This window comes from Talpa occidentalis, unplaced genomic scaffold (assembly GCF_014898055.3).
Source record: "Talpa occidentalis isolate TD23 unplaced genomic scaffold, MPIMG_talOcc4v2.1 talOcc4.17, whole genome shotgun sequence".
Lineage (NCBI taxonomy): Eukaryota > Metazoa > Chordata > Mammalia > Eulipotyphla > Talpidae > Talpa > Talpa occidentalis.
The window spans coordinates 7539116-7562088 of record NW_023601754.1 but is presented as its reverse complement, the minus strand read 5'-3'; the positions used below and the strand labels follow the sequence as shown (position 1 = coordinate 7562088).

The following is a 22973-nucleotide window of genomic DNA, read 5'->3' as shown; positions in this document are numbered from 1 at the left end:
CCCTCCTCAAGAACAAGGCCGACCAGAAGTCAGTCTTAAGTCCTTTTCCTTTCCAGGCCTCCCGGGATGACTGAGAAACAGCCCCGAGAAAGCCTGGCCCGTTGAGCTCCACTTTCCTGCCTGTACGGGGCTCTGCTGACCCCTGGGGAGTGGGGGGGCTGCGCCGCCCACCTGAGACCCCGGCTTGGCTTCAGTTCCCTAGCGTGGAACGAGCAGGCCGGGAATCTCATCTCGATTCCATTTTAGAAAGTGAGCAAAGGGACGAGCACCTCATGGGAGCGCTGGCGGCGGCCTGCAGCGGAGGTGGGGGCGGGACGCCTGCCCTGACAGAAGGTGGGAAACTTGTTTGGTTTCGTCGAAAGGAACAAGGTGACAGCCAGGCCCTCTGGCTTTCACACCAAATAGGGGGAGTTTTATTGCCCCAGCTCCTAACTGGAAGGTTAGACCGGAACCCTCAACCTAAACACAGCCCTGCCTAAAGACAGGGATAACTGATCACTCCCCGGGGCCAGGGCGGTAACCCGGGGTACATTCCTGCCGCCAGGTTGGGCAACTGTGGGAGCGGTTTGCTTATTGATTAAAAAGAAAAGGCTCCCACTCTGCACCAGAGTCCACCGGCTTTTCCTTTCTGTTGGATTCCCAGGGTTCCCAGTTCCTCGGCAGTTAGACGCCCCTCCCTCCACCTCCTGCAGCCCCTCACCGGCAGGAGCAGCAGACAGACCTGAGGGGCTGCGTCACAGACCCTAGAGCAGCGGGAAGGGCTCCCTGGTCTGAAGTTGGGTAAATAAATCACCTTGACTGAAAATGCCTCTCACAGCATTTCCCTGGGGGGCCTTCTGTGGCCCCAACATTGACTCTTCTGGGGCTCTTTTACAACTGCTCAGCCCTGGAGCGGGGTCCCCATGGCCCCTCAGCGCTGGCTCCTGCCCCGGGGGCTCACTGAATGGGGCTCCGCATGGCTGGTGGGACACAGGCACCCGCATATTGTAAACCCAGAGAGCACCCGGTGGGGGTGGAGAATGGCTCAGGACAGGCTGCCCTTACGAGCTCGAGGCATAACAGCTCTTCACGTGATCACAGCAGCTGGCCAGGAAGTGTTGTTTTCCCAAGTTTTATCAGCAAAGAACTCAGATGTTCGGTGACTCTCCCAAGGTCACACAGCAAGGGACAGAGCTGGGATCAAACCCTCGTCTGAAGGACCCCAAGACCCCCCCTTAAGCCCTGCAAGGACAGATATCCACGTCCTGACCTTCCTCCCCACCTCCATCTCTGACAACAGTAAACCCTCGGTTACTCTGGGCTGTGGGGTGTTCTAACATGGAGGATATGCACGCCTTGCATTCCTCAGTATCAGGGTGCTTTGTCACCCACATCTATTTCTCTCCCCAGAACTTTAATTTACAAGCAGTAGTTTGTATACGGTAGAAAGCAAAAGGGACAAAACAGATGACACAGCATAATTCCTAACAGCTAAGAAGCGGGACCATCTCCAATGTCCATCCGTGGATGAGTGAACAAAAGCAGTAGATCCATGCAATGGAATACTAGTCAGCAATAAAGAGTGAATTACTGACACACGCTATGCCATGGGTGAGCCTTGCAAACATGCTAAGAAGCCAGTCACACCAAGATTGTCTATTACAGGATCCCATTTATGTGAAATGTCCAGAATAAGAGATTGGTAGCTGCGGGTCTCCCTGGTGGCGCAGGGGGTTAAGCAGCACACTATGAAGCAATCCACAGCCTCTGCAGCATGGGCTGGGCTGGATCCCTGGCTGGCCACGGAGCTACCCACATGGCACAGCAGATCTCTCCTGTCTCACCCTTTGCTCCCCATCAGCAGTGTATTTCAGTCCGTCTGCCTGTTCTGCTTCCTGCTCGGTCTCTGGTGAATCCTCTCACCCTCCCTGCACCTCTGGCCTACACCCCAGCTCTTGTGTGCATACATAAATCTTGTAAAATAAAAAAAAAAAAAAAAACTACAAATAGAGGGCCTCCCTGGTGGCACAAGGGGTTTAGCACCGCATTATGAAGCAATCCGCAGCCTCTGCAACACGAGTTCAATCCCCAGCTGGCCGGAGAGAAACCCACTTGGTGCAGCAGACCTCTTCTGTCTCGCCCGCTGCTCCCCTCAGCAGTGTATTTCAGTCAGTCTTCCTGTTCTGTTCTCCACTCTGTCTCTGGTGAATCCACTCACCCACAGCACCTCTGGCCTGTGCCCCAGCTCTGGTATGCATAGATAGATAAATCTTAAAAAAAAGAGAGAGAGATTGGTGGCTGTCTGGGTTGAGGGTGGGAGGAACCAGAGGGTGGCTATTAAGGAGTGAGGGGTTCCTTTGGGGAGTGATAAGGATGCTCTAACATTGTGGTTGCATCCCTCTGTGAATATATTGGAAAAATCACTGAATACCACTTTTTAAGTGGGTACAATATATGTATGACGTGTGGATTTTGTCATTAGCTTGTCAGCTATTACAAGAAAAAAAAGAGACAAGTGAGAAGTGCAAGGCACTCCTCACACAGAGAAGCCCCTGTGAATGCTCGTTACGTGTCTCCAGCTGTCAGTCTGCCCCTCTGCCTAATTCACTGGCTCCCCTGGACCTGCATTCCTTAACATCCAGTTTTTCTAACACCAGCGTGTGAACACGACTATTGTTTAAAGAACTTTGCCAACTCATTTGCCCATTAAAGAAGAAATATCAACCTATCTAGTTAATAGGATAGAAAAATTACGCTGTAACTACTTAGCAATAAAAAGGAATAAAGTTCCAACAGTGGATAAAAGAAAGCATTATGCTAAGTGAAAGGAAAAACAGACAGACTAGGAGTGTCGCTTTGGAGATTGGGTTGTTAGTCTGGGGTGGGGCCTGCCCGGGGTATTTTTAAAAAGTGCACAAAAGACCACATATTCCATTTATATGACAAATCTAGGAAACCAAAAACAGAAAGCAGGTCCGTGGTGGCTGGAGCTGGGGTGGAGGGGAGATGGGGCGTGACTGTGACTGCAAACAGGCCCACGGGGCATCATGATGATCCCTGGTGGCGCAGCGGGTTGAGTGCAGTGCTGTGAAGTTCTCCGCAGCCTCTGCAACGCAGGTTCAATTCCTGGCTGGCCAGGGAGATTCCCACACGGTGCAGCAGACCTCTCCCGTCTCGCCCGCTGCTCCCCTCAGCAGTGTATTTCATCAGTCTGCCTGTTCTGCTCCCTGCTTTGTCTCTGGTGAATCCTCTCACCCTCCTGCACCTCTGGCCTGTGCCCCAGCTATTGTATAAATAAAAAATGTTAAACTTTTTTTTTAAAAAAAGTGTCTAAAACGTGTGTGTGGCCGAAGTGGCACTACTGTGTACATTTAGAAACATCACCTCTTGGTTGGGTGTACATAAACTATGTTGCAACCAACCTAACAAAAGTTACTTGGATATGCACTAAGGAGGACCACCTAAGTCCAAAAGACTGCATAAGTCATAGTTCAAAAAAGAATCCAGAAGCCAAATAACACCCAGGTCTGGGTTATAAAAAGTGGGGAGGGAAATGAGGAGCTGTGGATAATTCCTAATTAACAATAATTAGAAAAGCCTTTAGGGTATCCCTGTGGGGCAGGGGTTAAAGTCTCAGCACTATCAAGCTATGACCAGCCACTGCAGCCTGAGTTCAATCCCCAGCCAGGGAGGTACCCACATGGCGCAGCAGACCTCTCCTGGCTCGCTAGCTGCTCCCCTCAGCAGTGTATTTCAGTAGATCCGCCTGTTCTGCTCCCCACTCTGTCTCTGGTGAATCCTCTCACCACCACCTTCCCCTGCACCTCTGGCCTACGCCCCAGTTCTTGTATGCATAAATAAAAAAATAAATCTCTAAAAAGAAACGTCTCCAATGCAATGGTAGTCATCATGTGCAGGCCGGTGCTGAGCCCTAGTGCTGCGGAGCAGGCGGGCTTCCCTCGAGGTCCCTTGATGCCAAGGAGTCACTGAGGCTCAGAGAACCTCCAACCTTTGCTTAAAGTCACAGAGGAAGAGGCCTCTGAGGGAGGCCACCGAGAACCAGCCGAGGCTGCTCCCAGGGGTGGTCAAGAACAAGGTGAGGTAGGTGCCAATCCACACTGGGCGCCAGGGCAGGTGGCTCAAACCAGAGGTGTTGCCTGGGAAGCATATCCCTCAGGTGGGCACATGCACGAACCCGGCCTGGCGCTGGCGGGTGCAGCCGCGCGCCGCCCAGGCCGTGGAGACCTGCAAAGCTGCCGTGCAGGAGCTCAGCAGCTCGGGAACAAGGTCAGGACAAGCGCGCGGCTTGCGCCATTTCCAAATGTGGGTTGTGCCGGAAAAGCTTGGACTCTGCCTCTCGCTTCTGGAAGCAAACCTCCTCAGACCGCGGAGAGCCGCAGGAGGCCGAGGGCAGGAGGGAGGCTTCCCGCGGCCTGGTCACCTGCGCGCAGATGACTCCAGAGCTCCCAGCAAGGCTCGCTTGTGCGGCGGCTCGCGGGCGGCGCCCCCTGTCCCTCCCTGCCAGCGGCGGCAGCGTCCTTTCAGGGCCAGGACAAACGAGCATTGACGTGGCGGCGGCTGCGCCCCGGAGCTTGAGGCCCACCGCCCTGGCCCCTGGGGAAGAGGCCCGGCTCCTGCCCGGCTCCTGCGCATCCCCGGGCCCCTTCCCAGGAGGGAGCAGCGGCTCCGGGCGCCCTGCAGGAAATCCAGCCAGGACGAAGCCACCTGCGCCCGGGCGGGGCTGGCGCGGGAACAGGCCGCGGGCTCGGGTGCCCGGGAGCCTGTCCCAGGGGTGGCCTCGATCTCATTTCCCGGCTGCAGGCCTGGGAGCGGCGCCTGGCCCTCGCCCGGCCCTTCCCGGGCCCCGGGGCTGTGGAGCTCGCAGGCCACGGCGGCGGCCGCAGAACGCCCGGCCCGGGGTGCTGGTAGCGGGGGACACGCGTGTGTCCTGTTTGTGTTCAGAACCCGGGAGGCGAGCGGCCGGGCCAGGCCCGGGGAGGCAGGAGGGGCTTCCTGTTCTGTTTCTCCGGGGTTGACCTTTCAGTCAGGTGGCCATGGCGTCCCCGCACCGCGTCCAACAGAAACTGCCGAGGCCCCGCATGCTGCCTCTCTTGCTCTCCAGGAAAGGAACGGCAGTCCTCACCGTGCTCCAGGACCTGGTCCCCAAGGGACACGGCCCCCCTGGGACTCCCAGGACCCCCCATGCAGATCCCGGGGCGGGGTCCGCGGAGGCCGGGGGAGAGGGGATGACACACCCTGACCTGACACGGACGGGGTGCTGCGGAGGGGACCTGGGCAGCTGGCATTGAAAATTCAGGCTGCTGGCTGCCCGGTCAGGCGACCCCTGGGGGCATCGGGCAAGTCCTGTCCATCCTTCCTGGGGCGTTTTCCTCGTCCTTCCCGCAGCACCCAGGGGCTGAACTGCAAGTGTGGGCCCAGAAGCCTTCCCGGACATCGCGGCAACGAGCCTTGCGGGATGTGGTGTGTCCATATTCCCACTTCTCCCCTGCAGAGCCTGCTTCTAGGGCTGCCCCCCACAGATGGGCTCACCTGTGTGCACAGGGCCCCGGGTACAAGCAGCCACTGCAAGCGTGTTTACAATGGCAAAAACCAGAAATGCGTTGGGCCTCCCTGGTGGTGCAAGGGCTAAGTGTCAGCGCTATCAGGGTATCGCCAGCCACTGCGGCCCGGCCAGGGAGTGACCCACATGGCGCAGCAGACCTCCCCTGTCTCCCCGCTGCTCCCTTCAGCAGTGTGTTTCAGGAGACCCGCCTGTTCTGCTCCCCACTCTGTCTCTGGTGAATCCTCTCACCCCCTGCACCTCAGGCCTACACCCCAGTTCTTGTATGCATAAATAAATCTTTTTAAAAAAAAAAGCAAAAGTGTCAGCAGAGGATGGGTTAAATAAGTGGTGGTCAGTGACCCACTGAAAACCAGGCAGAAATCAAAGATGGAAGGAACTGGTCTTCTAAAGAAAGCAAGATGGTAGAATGAGCTCAGAATACCTTCAGATTCCAAGGAAGTGGTACACAGATTTCTCAGGAGGTGAACTGTTGAGGGATGAAGTAACAGTCAGGTGGAGACTTGCTTCTAGATTCTTATCATTTAAGTGGGTTCATGTTTATTTTCCTATCTTCATATAAACAGTTTTCTTTAAAGAGAGGGTTGAACCAGAGGAGAGGCAGTGATTAATTCGCCGGCGAGCAAGCCCCTGATGCAGACTCTCCAGTGGCATTATCAGAAATAAGACACTCGAGAAGGGAGGCTGTCCACTCCTGTTCTGTCCGATTCTGTTTGCGGTTTGAGAAGTGCATTCTCGGGGTTACGATCTAAAGATCTAAAGGATGGGTGTTGTTTTTCTTCCTAAGAGTCACGCTTTAAAAGAGGGACATTGACCCGTGGAGCTGGTCCAGAGGCAAAGGGGCAGGATGAGAAATTAACCTCTGTGGAGAGCAGGACAGAGTGGCGGAAGAGACAAACTCTCTAAGATCAGGGCTGACTCCTTCTAGAACAGTCCATGACGATGGCAGGTGAGAGCAACATAAGGGCCAGTGAGAACAGAAACTGCAGGACACCCGTGTGGAGAAATGTCTTATGCTGAGGGCTGGCCCTCAACAGGTGCTGCCGACCTCCCGAGCGCCTGTGCGCAAGCCTGGACAGTCACCAGGTCCGCATGGAAGCTTGAGTCTGGGTCCTGGTCTCTGCTGTGCCTGTCAGCTGAGCGACTGTGGGAAAACTAACCCTTGCGCCTCAGTTTCCTCTTTTTTGAAATAGTTTCTTTTTGCCAAATCCACACGGCAGAGAGTTCTGATGGGAAGATAAGAGTTCTGACCAGGTGGTCAGCCAGAGGTCCTGTGAGGTAACCCTCGAAGCTTTGCTGCTGTCACTGTCATCTTTTAGGCAACCAGCTGCTGCCTCTGAGGTTGCCCTGCAGGGAGGCAGCAACCCCTCAAAGCCTGAACTTGACCCCATCAGCACAGCCCTCGGGCCTCATCCACACCAAGCGTGGTGTCCCCTGGCCTGAGGGGAGCAAGCTTTCCATTTGGGCAAATCCTTCGTCTCCCACCCTTGCCAATCAAAGTCTTGGCACCGCAGGAAGCTGCCCTTCCTCCGCCACCTCGAGGACGCACAGTGAGCACCTCTGACCTGAGCCAAGGTCCAAGTCTGTGGGGGGCGTCAGGGAAACTGCACTCCGCAGAAGAATAAATCTGGAGGAGGTTCTGAGACCCCCAAAGAGGAGCTCTGTACTAGGGACACACTTGAGGGCCTCCGCGGTGGCACAGAGGGTTGAGCGCAGCGCTGTGAAGCTGTCCGCAGCCTCTGCAGCGCGGGTTCCATCCCGGCCGGCGAGCATCCCACATGGCGCGCAGACCTCTCCTGCCGCACCCGCTGCTCCCCTCAGCAGTGTGCTTTGGTCCTTCTGCCTGTTCTGCTCCCTGCTGTCTCTGGTGAATTCTCTCACCCTCCAGTGCCTCTGGCCTGTACCCCAGTGCTTGTATCAATAAATAAATCTTTTAAAAAAAAAAAGATACACTTTACTTTGTGGTGTGGGTGCTAAGAGGGAGGCTGAGAGAATAAAGGGACGCTTGCTGCCAACACCCCCCCAACCCAACCCAGTGACACCCAGCAGGTTACTCCAAGCCTGCTGCGCTGAGCTCAGAGTAACCAGACAAAGGCGGGGGGGGGGGGTGCTGTACAGGGAAGCACCCTGATTGCTCTACTGACTGCAGTCGCCACCTGACATCCTTCCCAGCTGTGCTGGGGCCGCCTCAGGATTCAGGCCCAGCTCCCAGTGACGCAGCTCCTCTACTTCTGACTCATTACAGATCACCCTCGCCTCGCGTACTCTGCTCCAGGCAGCACTCGGGGTGTCCTGCCCAACTCAGTATCTGCTGTTCCCTCTGCCCCATGACCAGGCTCCTCCCCAGTGACACCCCCCCCCCCGTCCTTCCCTTCAAAGGTCACTGTCCGTGCAGACCCTCCTGTGGTGCTGGAAATGGTTCCACTGCCTCGATCCCTCGCTCTCCATCCTTCCCTGTATCTTTCCTCCAGCACCTTATTCCATGTCTAATGCTCACTTTACCCGCTGTTTCTCCCAGTAGAACACACGTTCTGTGAGAGCAGGGATTCTGTACCTACAGCACCTCTACCTTGGAGCACTTAGTTGGCCCTCAACAGATATCTGCTGAATGAATAAATGAGGTCTGTCTCCCCACAAACATCCAGTCAGAGCCCAAGCAGGCCCTGATGCCCCAGAGCCAGAGTAGGTGCTTCAGAGGAAGCAGGACAGGGGCCACCAGCTGGCCATGCTTCTTGGGAGCCATGACGGGTGAGGCCTTATTGTGGCCAGGAACTTCCATCCCTTGCTCAGACACTGAGACTGGGGTTGTCAACCACAGCAGAAGAGAGGCAAGGAGGCCCATGAGCCAGGACCACCTGCCACAGCACCATGAGTCTTTGCAAGCTGGTGCACACTCTTGACTTCAGGTAAGTGGTCGCGCATTAACTAGGAGCAAGCCGCACACCCACACATTAGTTCCCATAACAGCCCTGTGAGCCGGGTGCTGCAGCCCCATCTTGCAGATGAAGATAATACCAAGACTCAGAGGTGAAGTCACCTCCCTGAAGTCCCATAGCTAAGAAACAGGTAGAGCTGGGCACTGAACTCGCCTTAACCTCCACCCTGGCCCACCCCTCGGGTCTGCTCTGTCAGCAGGTCTCCTCTCTGGTCCTCTCTGCCTCCCCACCCCCTGCACAACAACTCACCCAGTGGCGGAGCCCGGCTCAGGGTGGGAGCGGCCTGTTCCTGAGAGGAGCCACTGGGCTCTCTCACTGCCAGCGGAAGGCTGGGGCAGGCGGGGTGTGGACATTGGACAAGGCCCACTTAGCAAGGCCTTTGGGGAATTTTCAAAAGCACAGGATATGGCTCTACGAGCTGTAAATAAAGTTGTCTCAACAGCCTGACTGGTAATGGAGGCCCCTAGCGCTTGAAAAACCTGAAGGGCTACCTGGCCATCCCCAAGGGCCTTAATTGCTTCCCTGAGAACACAACCTTTGGGTGTTAATTCCCAGAGAACCTTCCTGCCTTCTGGCATAAAGGAGATCAGCCAGGTGAGTCATAAAGGTGGGGAGGGGGGACGTTGGGGGGACACCACAATCAATTCCACAGGAGAACCGGGCATTAGCCAACCCTAGACAACAGGGCAAGAGCATGCCATCAATGCCAGTTTCAAATACTTTCCCTTCTCATTCTTAATGCAGCATTTCTGCTGACGGAGCAGGAGGTTAGCCCGGTCAGGCTACAGCTTTCTCTTCTAAACACCCTTTTAAGCCATTAGCTTAGGCTCCTGTGGAGAGCCTGTTTGCCTGCCCTTTGATTACACAATAAATCAAGCTTATCTCGGGTGTCCATTTTCTTGAGCAGGTAGGTGGCTATGGTTTCCCAGAATCCCTCCTGTTTATAGGAAGGCTGGAAAAGTCCAGGTTCTTCAGCAGTTAGGGTTGTTTACTAGAAACTCAGTGAACTGTTTCACTGATGATCCAATTTTCCCCCTTGTCATTTTTCAATGAGCACACAATTCATATAATGTAAAATCCATGGATTCAAAGAGTACAGTTTCAGTGACTGTTAGTCATTCCCTACATTGTGCCGCCATCACTTGTAATTCCAGAATATTTCTATCACACCCCCCGCCCTCAAAGGAAACCATGTGCCTATTAGCAGTCAGAACCAATTCCTCTCCTTTCCCCCAGCCCCTGGTAACCACTCATTCATTTTCAGTCTCTATGGATTTGCCTATTCTGGTCCTTTTCTATCAATGAATCATATAATATGCAGCCATCTGTGTCTTTCACTTAACATGTTGTTTTCAAGGTCATCCGTGCCACAGCATATGGTATTTTGTTCCTTTTCACAGCTGAGTAATATTCCCTGGAATGGATATACCACATGTTGTTTATCCGTTTATCAACCAATAACCATATGGGTTGTTTTCACTTTGGGGGCTACTACAAAGAATGTTACGGACAAACGTGTTAAGTTTTTGCAGACATGTGTTTTCTTTTTTTAAGAGTCATTTTATTTATTTATGCACACAAGAGCTGGGGTGTAGGCCAGAGGTGCAGGGGTGAGAGGATTTACCAAAGACAGAATGGGGAGAACAGGCAGACTGACATATACACTGCTGAGGGGAGCAGTGGGTGAGTCAGGAGATATCTGCCATGCCATGTGTGTGGGTCAGCTACCTGGCCAGGGATAGAAGTCACTGCTGCAACAGCTGCCGATAGCTTCATAGTGCTGATACTTAACCCCTTACACCTCTCCAGGGAGGGCCCAGACATGTGTTTCTAATTCCCTTGGGTATTTACCTCGAAATGAGTTGCTGGGCTGTTCACTTTGAGAACGTGCCAGACTGTTCCCACCAGCAGTGTGTGAGGTGTCTGATACCTGCCCATCCTTGCCAACATTTGTCATTACCTGCTTAATTCTAGCCATCCTAGTGCGTGTGAAGTGCTATCTATTATGATTTGTTTAATGATATTTGAAGAAAATGTCACCTCCTTTAGAACGTCTTCAACTCACAAAACTATTTTGAAGGCGACCTTGCTTATGCGGTGAGAACAATCGCAGCTAGTATTTTCTGTAGCACATACTATATGCCAGACACCTTAGACATTTCAACTTTACAATGACTGCAAGAGGCACATGCCATTATCTCTATTTGACAAATCCAAAAACCTGTCAGAGACATTGAGTCATTCATTTGCCTAAGGTCACAGCACTCAGGAATTATTGCTACGAAACTGGAATTTCAATACAAGCAGCCTGGCCTCACAGCCATGGTCTTCACTGCTCTTTCATGGAGTTTGGGGGCACATGAAGTTTGCTGAGCAAGCCCAGAAGCAGCACAGGAAACACAATCTCAGCATGCCTGACGCCCCTGACAGGGACCAGGGTGACTGGTTGTCCTGTACTCCAGCTGCCGTGCCAACCTCGCCCGCTGACTTGTGCACAGGCTGTTTGTGGGAGCCGAACACAATGCAAAACATGCTAACTTTTCCCTTGAAACTCGATGTGAAGCATTCCATTCTGCATGTAAAGTGAGACTTCATGATATAAAATAGTATGTAGATCAATTTCAAGTTTGCTTAATGTGCCTGCAACTTGCCTGGCCGGTGCCCCGGTGCCCACGCAGCGGATGTCAATCATCTTGCTAATAAGTAACTTACTGTTCCTCTTGAGGAAATGTGATCCATAGTATTAAAAATGCCTTAAAGTATGCTGACCACGCTTGTTACCTACCGCTACATTCAAATCAACCTAAAATAGCTTTATTTGGGAAATTTTCTTTCAGCTCCTAAATTTCCTCCCTTTGGGGGGAAGGGAATGGTGCGGAACACAACCCCCCACCATCCCCTAACCCCCCCCCTTAGAAAGAGAGAGTGCTTTGGGAAAGGCACACACCTGAGCTTATTCTGACTTGACCTTGACATCCGACTTCAGGATCTATTCAACCCTACCCTTTTGTTCCATTTGCAAGCAGCGTGCTGACATCACTTTTGCTTACCTTGGAAACCTCAGATCTAGAAATGGCAGCCATGCTTTATTACAGGGCAGGGACACAGTCTTTCTAAATTACAAACTTGAATTCCATGTGAGTGGTGGGTGCGCGGATCTGGCTTACACACAAAGCCAGATCTGCTCATAAACACAAAAATGGAAACTTCCCCACCCTCCTTAGCATCCAACACTGGCTTCAAGTTCTCTCCCCACAGTAGAACAAAAGGAGGCCAGCAGGCTCTGATGACAAGGCAAGAGTCCCCCTTGCTTCCCGCATTCCCTACTGTGTACACAGGGGCGGCTGTGATCAGGGGAGGCAGCATTTTAAAGGCCTTGCATGGAAGATTCTACTGTAAATAAAAGACATTCTTGGGATAGTTGAGGATCTTTTGAGTGCAGAGTAGATGTTACATGACATTGCCAATTTTCCTAATTGTGACAATGGTGTTGTGGTTCAAAAGGATAGTGTCCTCACTTGCAGGAGAGGCGGGCTGAAAGTATTTGGTGGTGAAAGTCCACAAGGTGCTGTCGGCTGGTAGGCTAAGGTGCAGGTGCTGATTGGAAAGTGGGGGGCTTCGGGGGCTCTCTGTACTATTTCTCAACTTTGGTTTTTGTTTGTTTGTGTTTAAGGTTTTTATAACTAAAAAGTTCTCATGGTGGCGCCTCCCCTGGTGGCACAGGGATTAAAGTTTCAGCACCATCAAGCTATCCCCAGCCACTGCGGAACGAGTTCGATCCCTGGCTAGGGAGGTGACACACATGGTGCAGCAGACCTCTCCGGTCTTTCCCACTGCTCCTCTCAGCAGTATATTTCAGTAGATCCACCTGTTCTGTTCCCCACAGTCTCTGGTGAATCTTCTCACACACACCCCTCTCCGCACCTCTGGCTTGCACCCAGCTCTTGTATGCATAAATAAATCTTTTAAAAAATAAAAGTTTTCATGGCAGCAGGGGACAGTCTATGCTAAGAACTAACCAATTTTCCTAATCATGCATCCTTGCCTCAGTCCTTCCCGTCCTTGGGGAGGACATAGTCAGAGGGGCCTGGACTGCAGCAGGCGTCATACACACACACACACCATATAAAACATTCACACAGGCTTTTTTTTTTTTTTTTTTTTTTTTTTTATAGAGGCATGTTTTATTTATTTATTTGTTTGTTTGTTTTGTTTATACATGCACTGGGTACAGTCAGAAGCGCGGGAGGGTGAGAGAATTCACCAGAGCCAGAGCGGGGAGCAGAGCAGGCAGAAGGACCGAAGTACACTGCTGAGGGGAGCAGCGGGCGGCAGGAGAGGTCTGCGCGCCATGTGGGACCCGCCTCCGGTGGCCGGGGAGCAGCCGGGGATTGAACCAGCGCTGCAGAGGCTGCGGGCAGCTTCGCAACCCAGCGCTCAACCGCTGCGCCACCGGGGAGGCCCTCACACAGGCTTTTATTAGAAGTTATTGATATAGCTGTATCTGTTATAAACACAGAAACAAGAGCTAATATTTGTTATATATATATATATATAGTAATTCATTCCACAAATACCTGAAGACCTATTATGCGCGGGCTGGTATTCCAAGCCATACAGGTACAGTAGTGGAGGAAACAGACCGGGCCCAACTCTGAAGGGATTCACATTCAGAGAAAGAGAGGGAAGCCAATCATGCACGACAGTAAGTTGAACAGAAATAAGGACCATGAAAGAAAACAGAGACCTGATTTCTGGGAAGGTATACACTAAACCATGCCCCAAGGTGACAGCAAGGTAGTGACATGATGCACTCTTATCTACACTTCCTCATGTTTCCCCCACAGTAAACGCGTTAGTTGCGTGATAAAGGAAAATACAAATGGGGACACTTGGTGCCAGCTTTGCAGGAGAGCAGCTGGATTCCCCCACGGAGTTATTGATTTGCGCTTAACATGCAGAAACCAATCACACAACTGATCTTATTTCCCTCTTTGTTTTGACTGAGAGGAAGCTCAATGTCAAATGTGTGGTCTGCTTTTAGCAGGGATCCAGGCTCTGTGGGCGAGCATTAGGCTACTCAACCCTTCTGTCCGCACCTTTAGCCTTAGTTTTCTTTTGCCCATGTCCCTAGCCCTGTCTGAGTAGAGATATTGTGTATCTAGGCACTCCATGCCCCCAGCCGCTTTGTGCTGAGAGAGCGAAGCAGCAGCCAAGTGAAGGAAAAGGTCCATAGATAGAAGACATCTGTGATGTTTCTTGAACGAGGAATGTTGTTTGTTAGACTTGGCACGATGGGAGAGAGAATCCCCCCTCTGGGGTCCCCAACTTTCCCCATGATCACAACACCATTTTCTAAAATGGAACAGGGATGATCTAGTTCATCCAGTTCTACCATGAACAGAAGAAAAGGGGCTTATGACCTCCGTAGAGGAGATCTCGTCAACACGCGCTGCATGCGCCTCTCTGCGCTCAGCTTCCTCATCCAAAAATGGGATCTATGTATAACCTCCTGTTCCCAGTGGCTGGGAAAACTGTCACTACACAATGTTTAGGGGCAAAGCCCAGCAGGCTAAAACCCTAACGGTGCTGTTTATAACAGCAGCTGTTACCTTGCACCTATCAGTAATATTGTGTTGTCGGAAAAGTCATGACACGTTTTTGCATAGAAAATAGAAAAAGGGAATCTCCTTGGTGGCGCAGGGGTTAAAGACGGTGCTATCAAGCTATCACCAGTCACTGCAGCCCAGGGAGCTACCCACATGGCGCAGCAGACCTCTCCTGTCTCCCGGCTGCTCCCCTCAGCAGTGGATTTCAGTAGATCTGCCTGTTCCTGCCTGTTCTGCTCCCCGCTCTATCTCTGGTGAATCCTCTTAACCGTCCCCCGCACCCTTGGACTGTATGTACCCCAGTTCTTGTATGCATAAATAAAAATAAATCTTTAAAAAGAGAAAGTAAAACAGAACACATCATGACTTTCCTGACAGCCCAATGTTAACGAGCAGGACTATTTCCTAGTGCCCAGTGTATGTTTATCTTGCTTAATTCTTCTCCATAACCTTATCTAGTAGGTTTTACTAATCCCATTTTGCAGAAGAAAAATGCTAAAGACTGGACACCCTCAAAATCCTGTTGCAACTTTCCCAGGACCAGGCTCAGAGCGCGCAACAGCTGGGGCCAGTTGTCTTAGGAAGGAGCAGCGTGTGGCAGCGGTTAGGAGCACACGGAATCCTCGCCTGGCTGTAAAGAGCCGAGGGAACCGTGCTGGACCTCAGTCTCCTCATCTATAAAATGGGAATATTTACAAATAGGGGCAGTGTGAGAACGAAATGAGCTCACATATGTAAAACCAGGACCTGAAAGGTTCTGGATAATGGCCTTTCATAAATTGGCACATATTGAGAAGACTTGCTGAGAAGAAAATATAGGAGAAAGCAGGTCTAATTACAATGGGTAAATTTCCCAAGAGAGGAAAATGATATTTTTTTAAAGATTTATTTATGCATACAAGAACTTGGGTATAGGCCAGAGGTGCAGGGAGTGAGAGGATTCACCAGAGACAGAGTGGGGAACAGAAGAGGCGGATTCACTGAAACACACTGCTGAGGGGAGCAGCGAAGAGTCAGGAGAGGTCTGCTGCGCCATGTGGGTTGCTCCCTGGCCGGCTGGGGATCAAACTCGTGCTGCAGAGGCTGCGGGTTGCTTCATAGTGCGGTGTTTAACCCCTTGCGCCACCAGGGAGGCCCTAACTTTTTTTTTTAAAGAAAGCATAACATGTCCCAAAATAAGGGGAGCGGGGAGAAAGAGGTGGGGGGTCACCCCAGGTGTCAATTTCAAGAGTTTGTTTCGAATCCAAATTCTGAACTGCCTACACATTCATTCAATCTGTTACCCAATCCCACATGGATTAAGTATAAATGGCTGGGGCTCAGCGCTGCCCTGCAGCCTGGGATCCGTTCCTGGCTGGGAGACTAGGCCTGACAATTCCGGTATCATAACCACCACCCCCAGCAACTTTTACTCCCTATCCACAGCTAAGAAAGTCCCAAAAATTCTTGGCTCACCCTAAAACCAAGAGCATTGCTGCCTGCTGGAAGCTTCCCTGCTCGGGCTGAGTTTCATGATTGTGTCTCCAGGACAGCAGCAGGGCTGAGGGGAGCATTTTGAAATGGGCCTGGGCCACTCAGGAGGCATGGACCTGCGTTTGCAGACTCATAAATGACACTTCTGTCCCAAACCAAGTCAACTTGTTAGATCACCCACCCATCGAACTGTCCAGGCTGCTGTGCTGCTCTAGTGGCCCACGCGGCTGGGGGTCTTGGGGTTCTTGGAGACTCAGGATGGGGGAGGGGAGGAAGAGAAAGGGAGGGAAAGAGAAGGGAGGAAGCAGGGACCCCTCGGGCACCAGGCTCTCCTCTCTATTAGAATTCTCCCATCACCGGTGTTGGCGTTCGCGTTCGTGAGCCTCCTTGTCACATGTCTTTCGTTTTTTATTCACATTTGCTTCTCCAAGGACACACCAGAAGTCTAATCACAGTTGAGGACGCTCCAAACTAAGAAATGCACGTACACACACACACACACACACACACACACACACACATCTTGTCTACACCTTCAGCTGGGCTCACAGTGCCCTCCCTCTCACGCCCCCAGAAATCACCTAGGGATTGTGTTTAAAAATCTCCCCATTGGGCCTCCCTGGTAGTGGGTGCAGGGGTTAAAGTCTCAGTGCAATGAAGCTATCACCAGCCACTGCAGCATGAGTCCAAGCCCTGGCCAGGGAGCTACCCACATGGCGCAGACCTCACCTGATTCGCCCTCTGCTCCCCTCAGCAGTGTATGTATGTGCATCCGCCTGTTCTGCTCCTCACTCTATACACCTCTGGCCTGCACCCCAGCTCTTATATGCATAAATTTTTTTTAAATCCCATTTCCCCTTGGACGGCCTTCTCTGGCAGGGAGGCCCCTCCAGTCTGCACCTTGTTTCCGGAGGAGCCAGATCAAACTCCGTGGCCTTGTGCTCCGGCAGCGAGACGCCTGCAGTCCAGGAACCTCCAGCTCACACACAGAATGGGCGTATTTTAAAAATGTGGACTCCCCACCCATCCCATTTTATCAAGTGGAAAAGCTGAAGGGGGACCAGGCAGTCTGCATTTTTAATTAGTCCTGCAGGTGGTTTTGAAGCCACAGACTGGGAAGTTTCTCAGAATTGAAGGGTGAGGAGAGCCAATGAACTAATCAGCATTTCCAAGGGCAGCGCCTCCAGCAGGCCCACATTCCAAGCAGGGAGGAGGGGAGCAAGCCTCCCTCCCAAGAGTATTTACCTAGCGCTCTTCCAGTACCCTCTCTCCTCAGTGCCCTGCTTCAGCAAGCGGTTCCCTCTCCAAGCACTTTTAAGAGGGGAAGGAGCCAAAGGCTTGTGCCAATGAAGGGACTCGAGAGAGGCACAGCCCCGGGCGCCCTTAGCGGGTGAATGCTCTCCACCAGGTGCCCGCGCTGCCTGGGCCTGTGGGATTGCCTAGCACTCTGCAGGCGCAGTGCCTGGTGGATGCCAAGCACTCAAAAAAAAAAAAGTCACCATCACTCCCCTTCGAGGTAAAAAGCAGAGGAATGGAGCACTTAGAATGCAGCTGCTTTTTAACAATTGATTTATCTTATCGGATAAAGAACCTGGGGGGTGGGAGGGAGATGGAGATCAAAATTTTTAAAAGCTCCCATTATCCTTTTAAAGGGTGGCCAGAGGCTGAATGGAAGTGAATTTTCTTGTAATATTTTAAGAAAAGCAAAATCTGAAACAAGGTTTAGGGGAATCTTTCACTTCCACATTACAAGGCACACACTCGCCAGGTCCTCAACAGAGGTTGCTAGGTCACTCTCAACCCAGGGACCCTGCAGCTTAATCACCCCCCAAAGGGGGAAGATCAGATCACCTTCACCAAATAACTAATGAGAGCCAATTACACTCCAGGTGCCATACTTGGGACACTTCTGGGGCACCCAGTCTGGTGAGGAGAGGGCAGAACCCTGGGGACCCCAACCTGAAAAGCATCTGAGAAAAGATGTCCTGGCTCAGTCGTATGGACAGAAAGAAGATCAGAGGAGGCTTCCTGGAGGAAGCATCTACTTGGGTCCAAGTAGATGAGTAAGCCAGGTAGGAACCACGGAGAAATGCTTATAGCGGAAGGGGCAGAGAGCTTGGCTACTCTGGACAAGGACCAGCAGTGCAGTCATTAGAAAAGTGACTCCACCCTAGGCCACATGGATCAGAAGCTTCCAGAACCTGAGCAGTTAGGAGTCAGGGCCAGCTGTTAATCAGCAGCCTAACCCTCCCCATGGAAGAACTCTCACCAAACAACTACTTATTGAATAGTCCACTGCCTGGAACTGAGGGGTGGGGTGGCAAGGAGGAAACAGCTCACTGGCAGGAGGCAGTTCCTCTGCACTAAAGTAGAGAGGGGAGGCAGCAGCGTTCAAGACAAGGTCCTTACAAGACTCGGCACACAGGTCACCACCACCACCCCTTCTGATCACTGGAATCATGCACATGGGTCTTCTTGCCTTTCTGCTCTGCCTCAGGGTCTCTGTGCTTGCTGTTCCCTCAGCCTAACACACCCTTCCCCTCCTGCCCTGACTGCGCTTTCACCTCTCTTGGTTTAGCTCAAACACCCTTCTAACCCTCTTAGTGAGGCCTTCTCAGACCTCCCCAGTTTCCCAGCAAATTCAGATTCATTTTTCCTAAACATTTGTCACCACTGAACTCCCTACATGTCTCACACATTTGTTATGCTCATTGCCTGTTCCCACTAGAAGACAAAATCCACAGGGGAGATGTGCCCCTGCTGCGTCCCCTGTTCTAGAGCAGGGCTTGGCACAGAATTGCTCTCAATCATTTATTGTATGAATGATGGACAAATGGATAAACAGAATGGGTGATGCCATTTAATGAGATGGGCTCCTGGAGGAGGGATTCTGGGTGATTATTTGGGACAGCCAGGCACAGGCAGCCTCTGAGGGCCGCGCAGAAGGCGAGGCTCACTTCTCCTGGCATACACCAGGTTGCCCCGGCAGAGCCTGGCTCTCAGCTGCCCGGGGGCAGAGAGAGGGAGAACTTGCTGCTCCAGTTTGTCTGGGTTCTCCTAGCTTTCCTGGGTCTCTGCCCACAGGTCCCCACCCAACCAGGGGCAGCCACATTCTGTCCTTCCAGGTCCCTATTAGGTCCTGCCGGCCTCAGAGTGGCCATAAGAGTGGGGGACGGTTCCTACCAGCCTCTTCCCTCCTCCTCCCCCCACCCCCACCCCCGCCCACGGGTGGTGTGTCTTGGGAGTGGGAAGCTCAGTTTCACCTGAGCTACTGAGTCACCATCCAAACATCCCCTTTGTCATTTTCCTGCATGGGAGGTCCCTCCCCACCTGCCCTAGCTTATGACATCCCCCTCAGCCAAGAGGCCCCCCCCCTTCCTACTCACAAGCCACCCAACACCCCAGGCCTGACCCCCCCTTCAGAGGCTCAGCCAGCTGCTCCAGCCCACACAGGTCTTGCCCCACCTGGATTCTGAATGTGCCCATTGTCTAGCGATTTGGCATCTTCTGGTTTTCAGCGCTCCTGTACCCATATCAACCCCCCACCCCGGGAATGCAGAAATGGAGCCTGACACAGCGCACACAGCAGGCACTCAAACACGGCTCCGTGGGGAGCTCGGTGGGCCACCTTCCTCAGATTAGACCAAGAAGTTTCCAGAGATTGACTTGCAAGATTTTCCAGGGCGCATTATAAAGGCAGGTAGGAGACTGGTTACGTTTTACTGAATGATTCATATTTCCATTTAAGGCGAACTCCAATCTTAATCTACAAATAATGGGCCACACATGTTGTGTAGAGTGTTGACCGTCTGGAGGAGACGCACCCAGTTGCTAACATTGGCCATCTGAGAACATAAGAGCCATGGGAGGGGTGTGATTGAATATTTTATTAGAGATTATTCAGGGTTTCCTTGTCGAACTTGTTTGGGCTTTACCAGAGAATCTGAAACATCCGTAAGCAGAGAAAAGAATATAATGGGCCCTGCAGAACCAGCACCAACAAGGCTTAACTTGGTGGTCGTCTTACTTCATCTCCAGCCGGGCCTCTGGACCCAGCCACACACCCAGCTTCCATCCATAACGAAGGGATGAGGGCCCTCCCCTACTTTCTACATAATCCCAATTCATCACTACTGGCTTGAATTATTTTTTTAGAGATTTATTTATGTATGCATACAAGAGCTGGGGTACAGGCCAGAAATGGGGGAGTGAAAGAATTCACCAGAGACAAAGAGACAAAGAGTAGGGAACAGAACAAGCAGACTGACAGAAGTACACTGCTGAGGGGAGCAGCGGGCGAATCAGGAGAGGTCTGCTGCGCCATGTGGGTAGCTCCCTGGCCAGGGATCAAACTTGCCCTGCAGAGGCTGCGGACAGCTTCATAGGTTGCATCTTAACTCTTTGCATCACCAGGGAGGCCCTGGCTTAAATTCCCCTCCATGCCAGCTTGGTAAACTGTGGCAATTCATAGAGTTAGCTGGTTTGCTCTCCATGAGACCCCCAAAGTGATTAGGAATAAACTTTAGTAGCAGTTTAGAAAATAATGATCATAATTCGAAGGAGGCCATGAAGCTCTGAAGACTGGTTACACATCTGGTTTTTAAATGGGGGCCCCCCCAGAGGGCCAGTGACACCCTTTTACTCTAGGTTCTTAAAGGAGCAGGCAGGATCTTGAGATTTATTTACTCAAAGGATTTTGGGGGGCTATATGGACAGACGCCTGTGGTTCCTTTCTAGGCCAACACCGAGTCTAGAAAGCAGACTCTTGAAAGTGGAGGTGTTAACCACAGACAGGACAGCGAGCAGACACACCTTTTCCACAGCCCCAGGGCTGTTCCTATACCACTAGATAACTTAGAGAACTGTCAAAATACCTACCTTAAATGCTACTTAGTGCAGGGATTAAAAACTAAGCTCACACACCAACAGTTGAAGACTTAATCAACAGGTGCAAAAGACATTATGGTCATTGTTGAACAACAAGGTTATTCTAATTCTGACACTGACCAGCTCTGTGACTCAATGCAGATGAATTGGTTCTCAAAAGGCCAGCAGCTAAGACCAAGGAACTCAGTCATCCATAGAACTCCCAGGTGGGGGAAGCTTAAGTACCCTGGGGCCTGGTAAGAATAGTATTAAGTAGGGCCTCCCTGGTGGCTCAAGGGGTTAAGACGCAACCTAAGAAACTATCCACAGCCACTGCAGCACAAGTTCGATCCGTGGCCAGGGAGCTGCCCACATGGCACAGCAGACCTCTCCTGTCTCCCCACTACTCCCCTCAGCAGTGTATTTCAGTGGATCTGCCTGTTCTGTTCCCCACTCTGTCTCTGGTGAATCCTCTCACCACCCCCATCCCCACCCCCACTCCCGCACCTCTGGCCTACACCCCAGCTCTTGTATGCATAAATTAAAAAAAAAATCTTAAAAAAAAAGGACAAACCCAGATCAGATCAAGTAAAGAAAGAACTGTGTATAAAAGGCTGCCCTCTGTGTTAAAGAATCTAGTCCCACTGGAAAAACACAAAATGCTGACAATGGCTATGAATGGGATCTGAGCAGTTGACCCGTCAGGCAGGTGCACGTGGTGACAGAGGCTTGAGTTCAACAGACGTGGGCTCAATCACTGGCAGCCATTTCCTAGCTTTGTGGCTCCAGGCAAGTCACCAACTCTGAGCCTCAGTTTCCTCTTCTTAAAATGGAAATAACAAACAATCAAGTTCACAGGGTGGTTGAGCAAAGTGGGTGTGGAAGTAGGTGTGCATGCCAATTAGTGTAGCTTCTAAATGTCTGGTGAACTTCCAACAAGGTGCCCTTGAATGGATGTTGGGTCTAGAGTGTCTTAGATGTGAGGTCAAGGAGCAAAGAGGCCGGGGAGGGAGTCCTTCCTCATCCTTAGCCCTTCTGTCTGACTCCTGGTGCATTCCCACATTTCTTCACCTCCCCAACACAGGTCTAGAGCAGACAGGCCTCATGATTTAAACTCACTTTAAAAAGAGGGTTCTCTACACGCCAGGCTCTGAAAGTACTTTAGATGTTAACTCCCCATGGCAACCCTGGGAGGTACAAACTATGATTTTATTTTTTGGGGGGGCGGGGGAGCAGACCAGGACCCAGAGGGTTAAGTAACTTCCCAAGGTCACGTGGCAAGTTAGAGGTGACTGTGTTGTGAGTCCAGAGACGCTGCTTTTATCCCACCTTCCCCAGTTCTCAATCTCACCTCAGAGGGAGGCTCAGGCTTTTATGTTGCAGGCAAAGCAAGAAATAAATGGTCAAGATTAAAGCCACAACCTTGACATCCAATCTCTGCTGAAACCAGGGGGAAAACCTCACAGCTGGCAAGGGAAGAAGTAGCCTCCTAAATGCCACAGCCAGCCTCCCAGGTATTAAATCCCCAAATTCTTAAGCACTCCCAGGATTCAGGCGAGAGGATTAGCAGAAAGGGGGAGGGAGGGAGGGAGAAATAAAAAGTAAAAAAAAAAAAATCACAGTTTACATGAATGGTTCAAAATCAGTCTCACCAATGACAAGCTCTAAACACTCCTGGGCAGCCACACAGAAGAGCCTTTCTTTATAAATGCAGACTTGAGACGGCAAAGGGGGCAAGAAGTAACCCACAAATTCTCATTTCTCCTGTAAGTTTAGTCACGCTGACAAGCCCAGGAGCTGGTGGTAATGCAACAGGCCGCGGGCACGCCCCTTGCTGCTCAAGACCTGCACCCTCTAGAGCTGGTATCTCAGAGACTCATAAGTAAGGGCAAGCACCTAAGGTACCTGTTAGGTGACGTCAGAGCTGATTCCACCTGATCCAGATCCCTCCCCAGGAGAGGCCCAGGCAGTGACTCAGGGCCTTGCCCCTCCTGTCAATAACCCGGGCGGTTCCTCAAGGGGTCATCTTTTCTCTAGGAAAGCCACAACTTTCCCAGCACACAGGTGGGCCTTCCGCTGCCCCGATCCAACGCTCCTACCCACTGTGCTGAAGAGTTTATGGAGGAGGCGTCTGCAATCTTTGGAAGCCTGCGCAGGCTTCATTCTAACAGGCCTATTGCCAAAAGTGACAGTACCCTCGAGGCCCACCTGCCCCCAGGCCGCAGGAGGCTAAGAACACTACAGAAGGTTCTCCGGGGCACCATGCCAAGGGGCGGTGGCTGGGAAAGAGCATAAGACCCCACTCAACCTGATACCCCTTCAAGGAGATGTGGTGAGGGGTATTTCTCTAGAACAATGCCCTCCTGGGGAGCAGCCTGCCCTAAAGGGTAAGAGGGTTGGCTCCCCCAAGACACAGTCTCAGGCGGACATCACTCAGGCACCACGCTTCCTCTGGTCTTCTCACGGTGCCATTCTTGGTGCCAGCTTCCCTCAAATCCCTCCACCCAACACGCGGGTTTCTCAGCCCCT

The 22973-nt window shown here is 51.9% G+C and overlaps 1 protein-coding gene across 3 annotated transcripts in view; it reads right to left on the bottom strand.

Annotated features, from left to right (window-relative positions):
- CDH1 (cadherin 1) overlaps positions 1-22973 on the bottom strand; it is a 62913-nt gene that overhangs the window by 26971 nt on the left and 12969 nt on the right. Inside the window, exon 1 of one of the 3 annotated variants that reach the window (XM_037515979.2) lies at positions 16479-16620. The exons of 1 other annotated variant lie outside the window; for it this stretch is intronic. In XM_037515979.2, coding sequence (XP_037371876.1) covers positions 16479-16605 — 127 coding nt within the window. In that variant the 5' untranslated portion in view covers positions 16606-16620. Of the gene's footprint in view, positions 1-16307; positions 16366-16478; positions 16621-22973 lie in introns of those variants that run through there. One more of the 3 variants, XM_054696939.1, reaches the window with a different exon arrangement.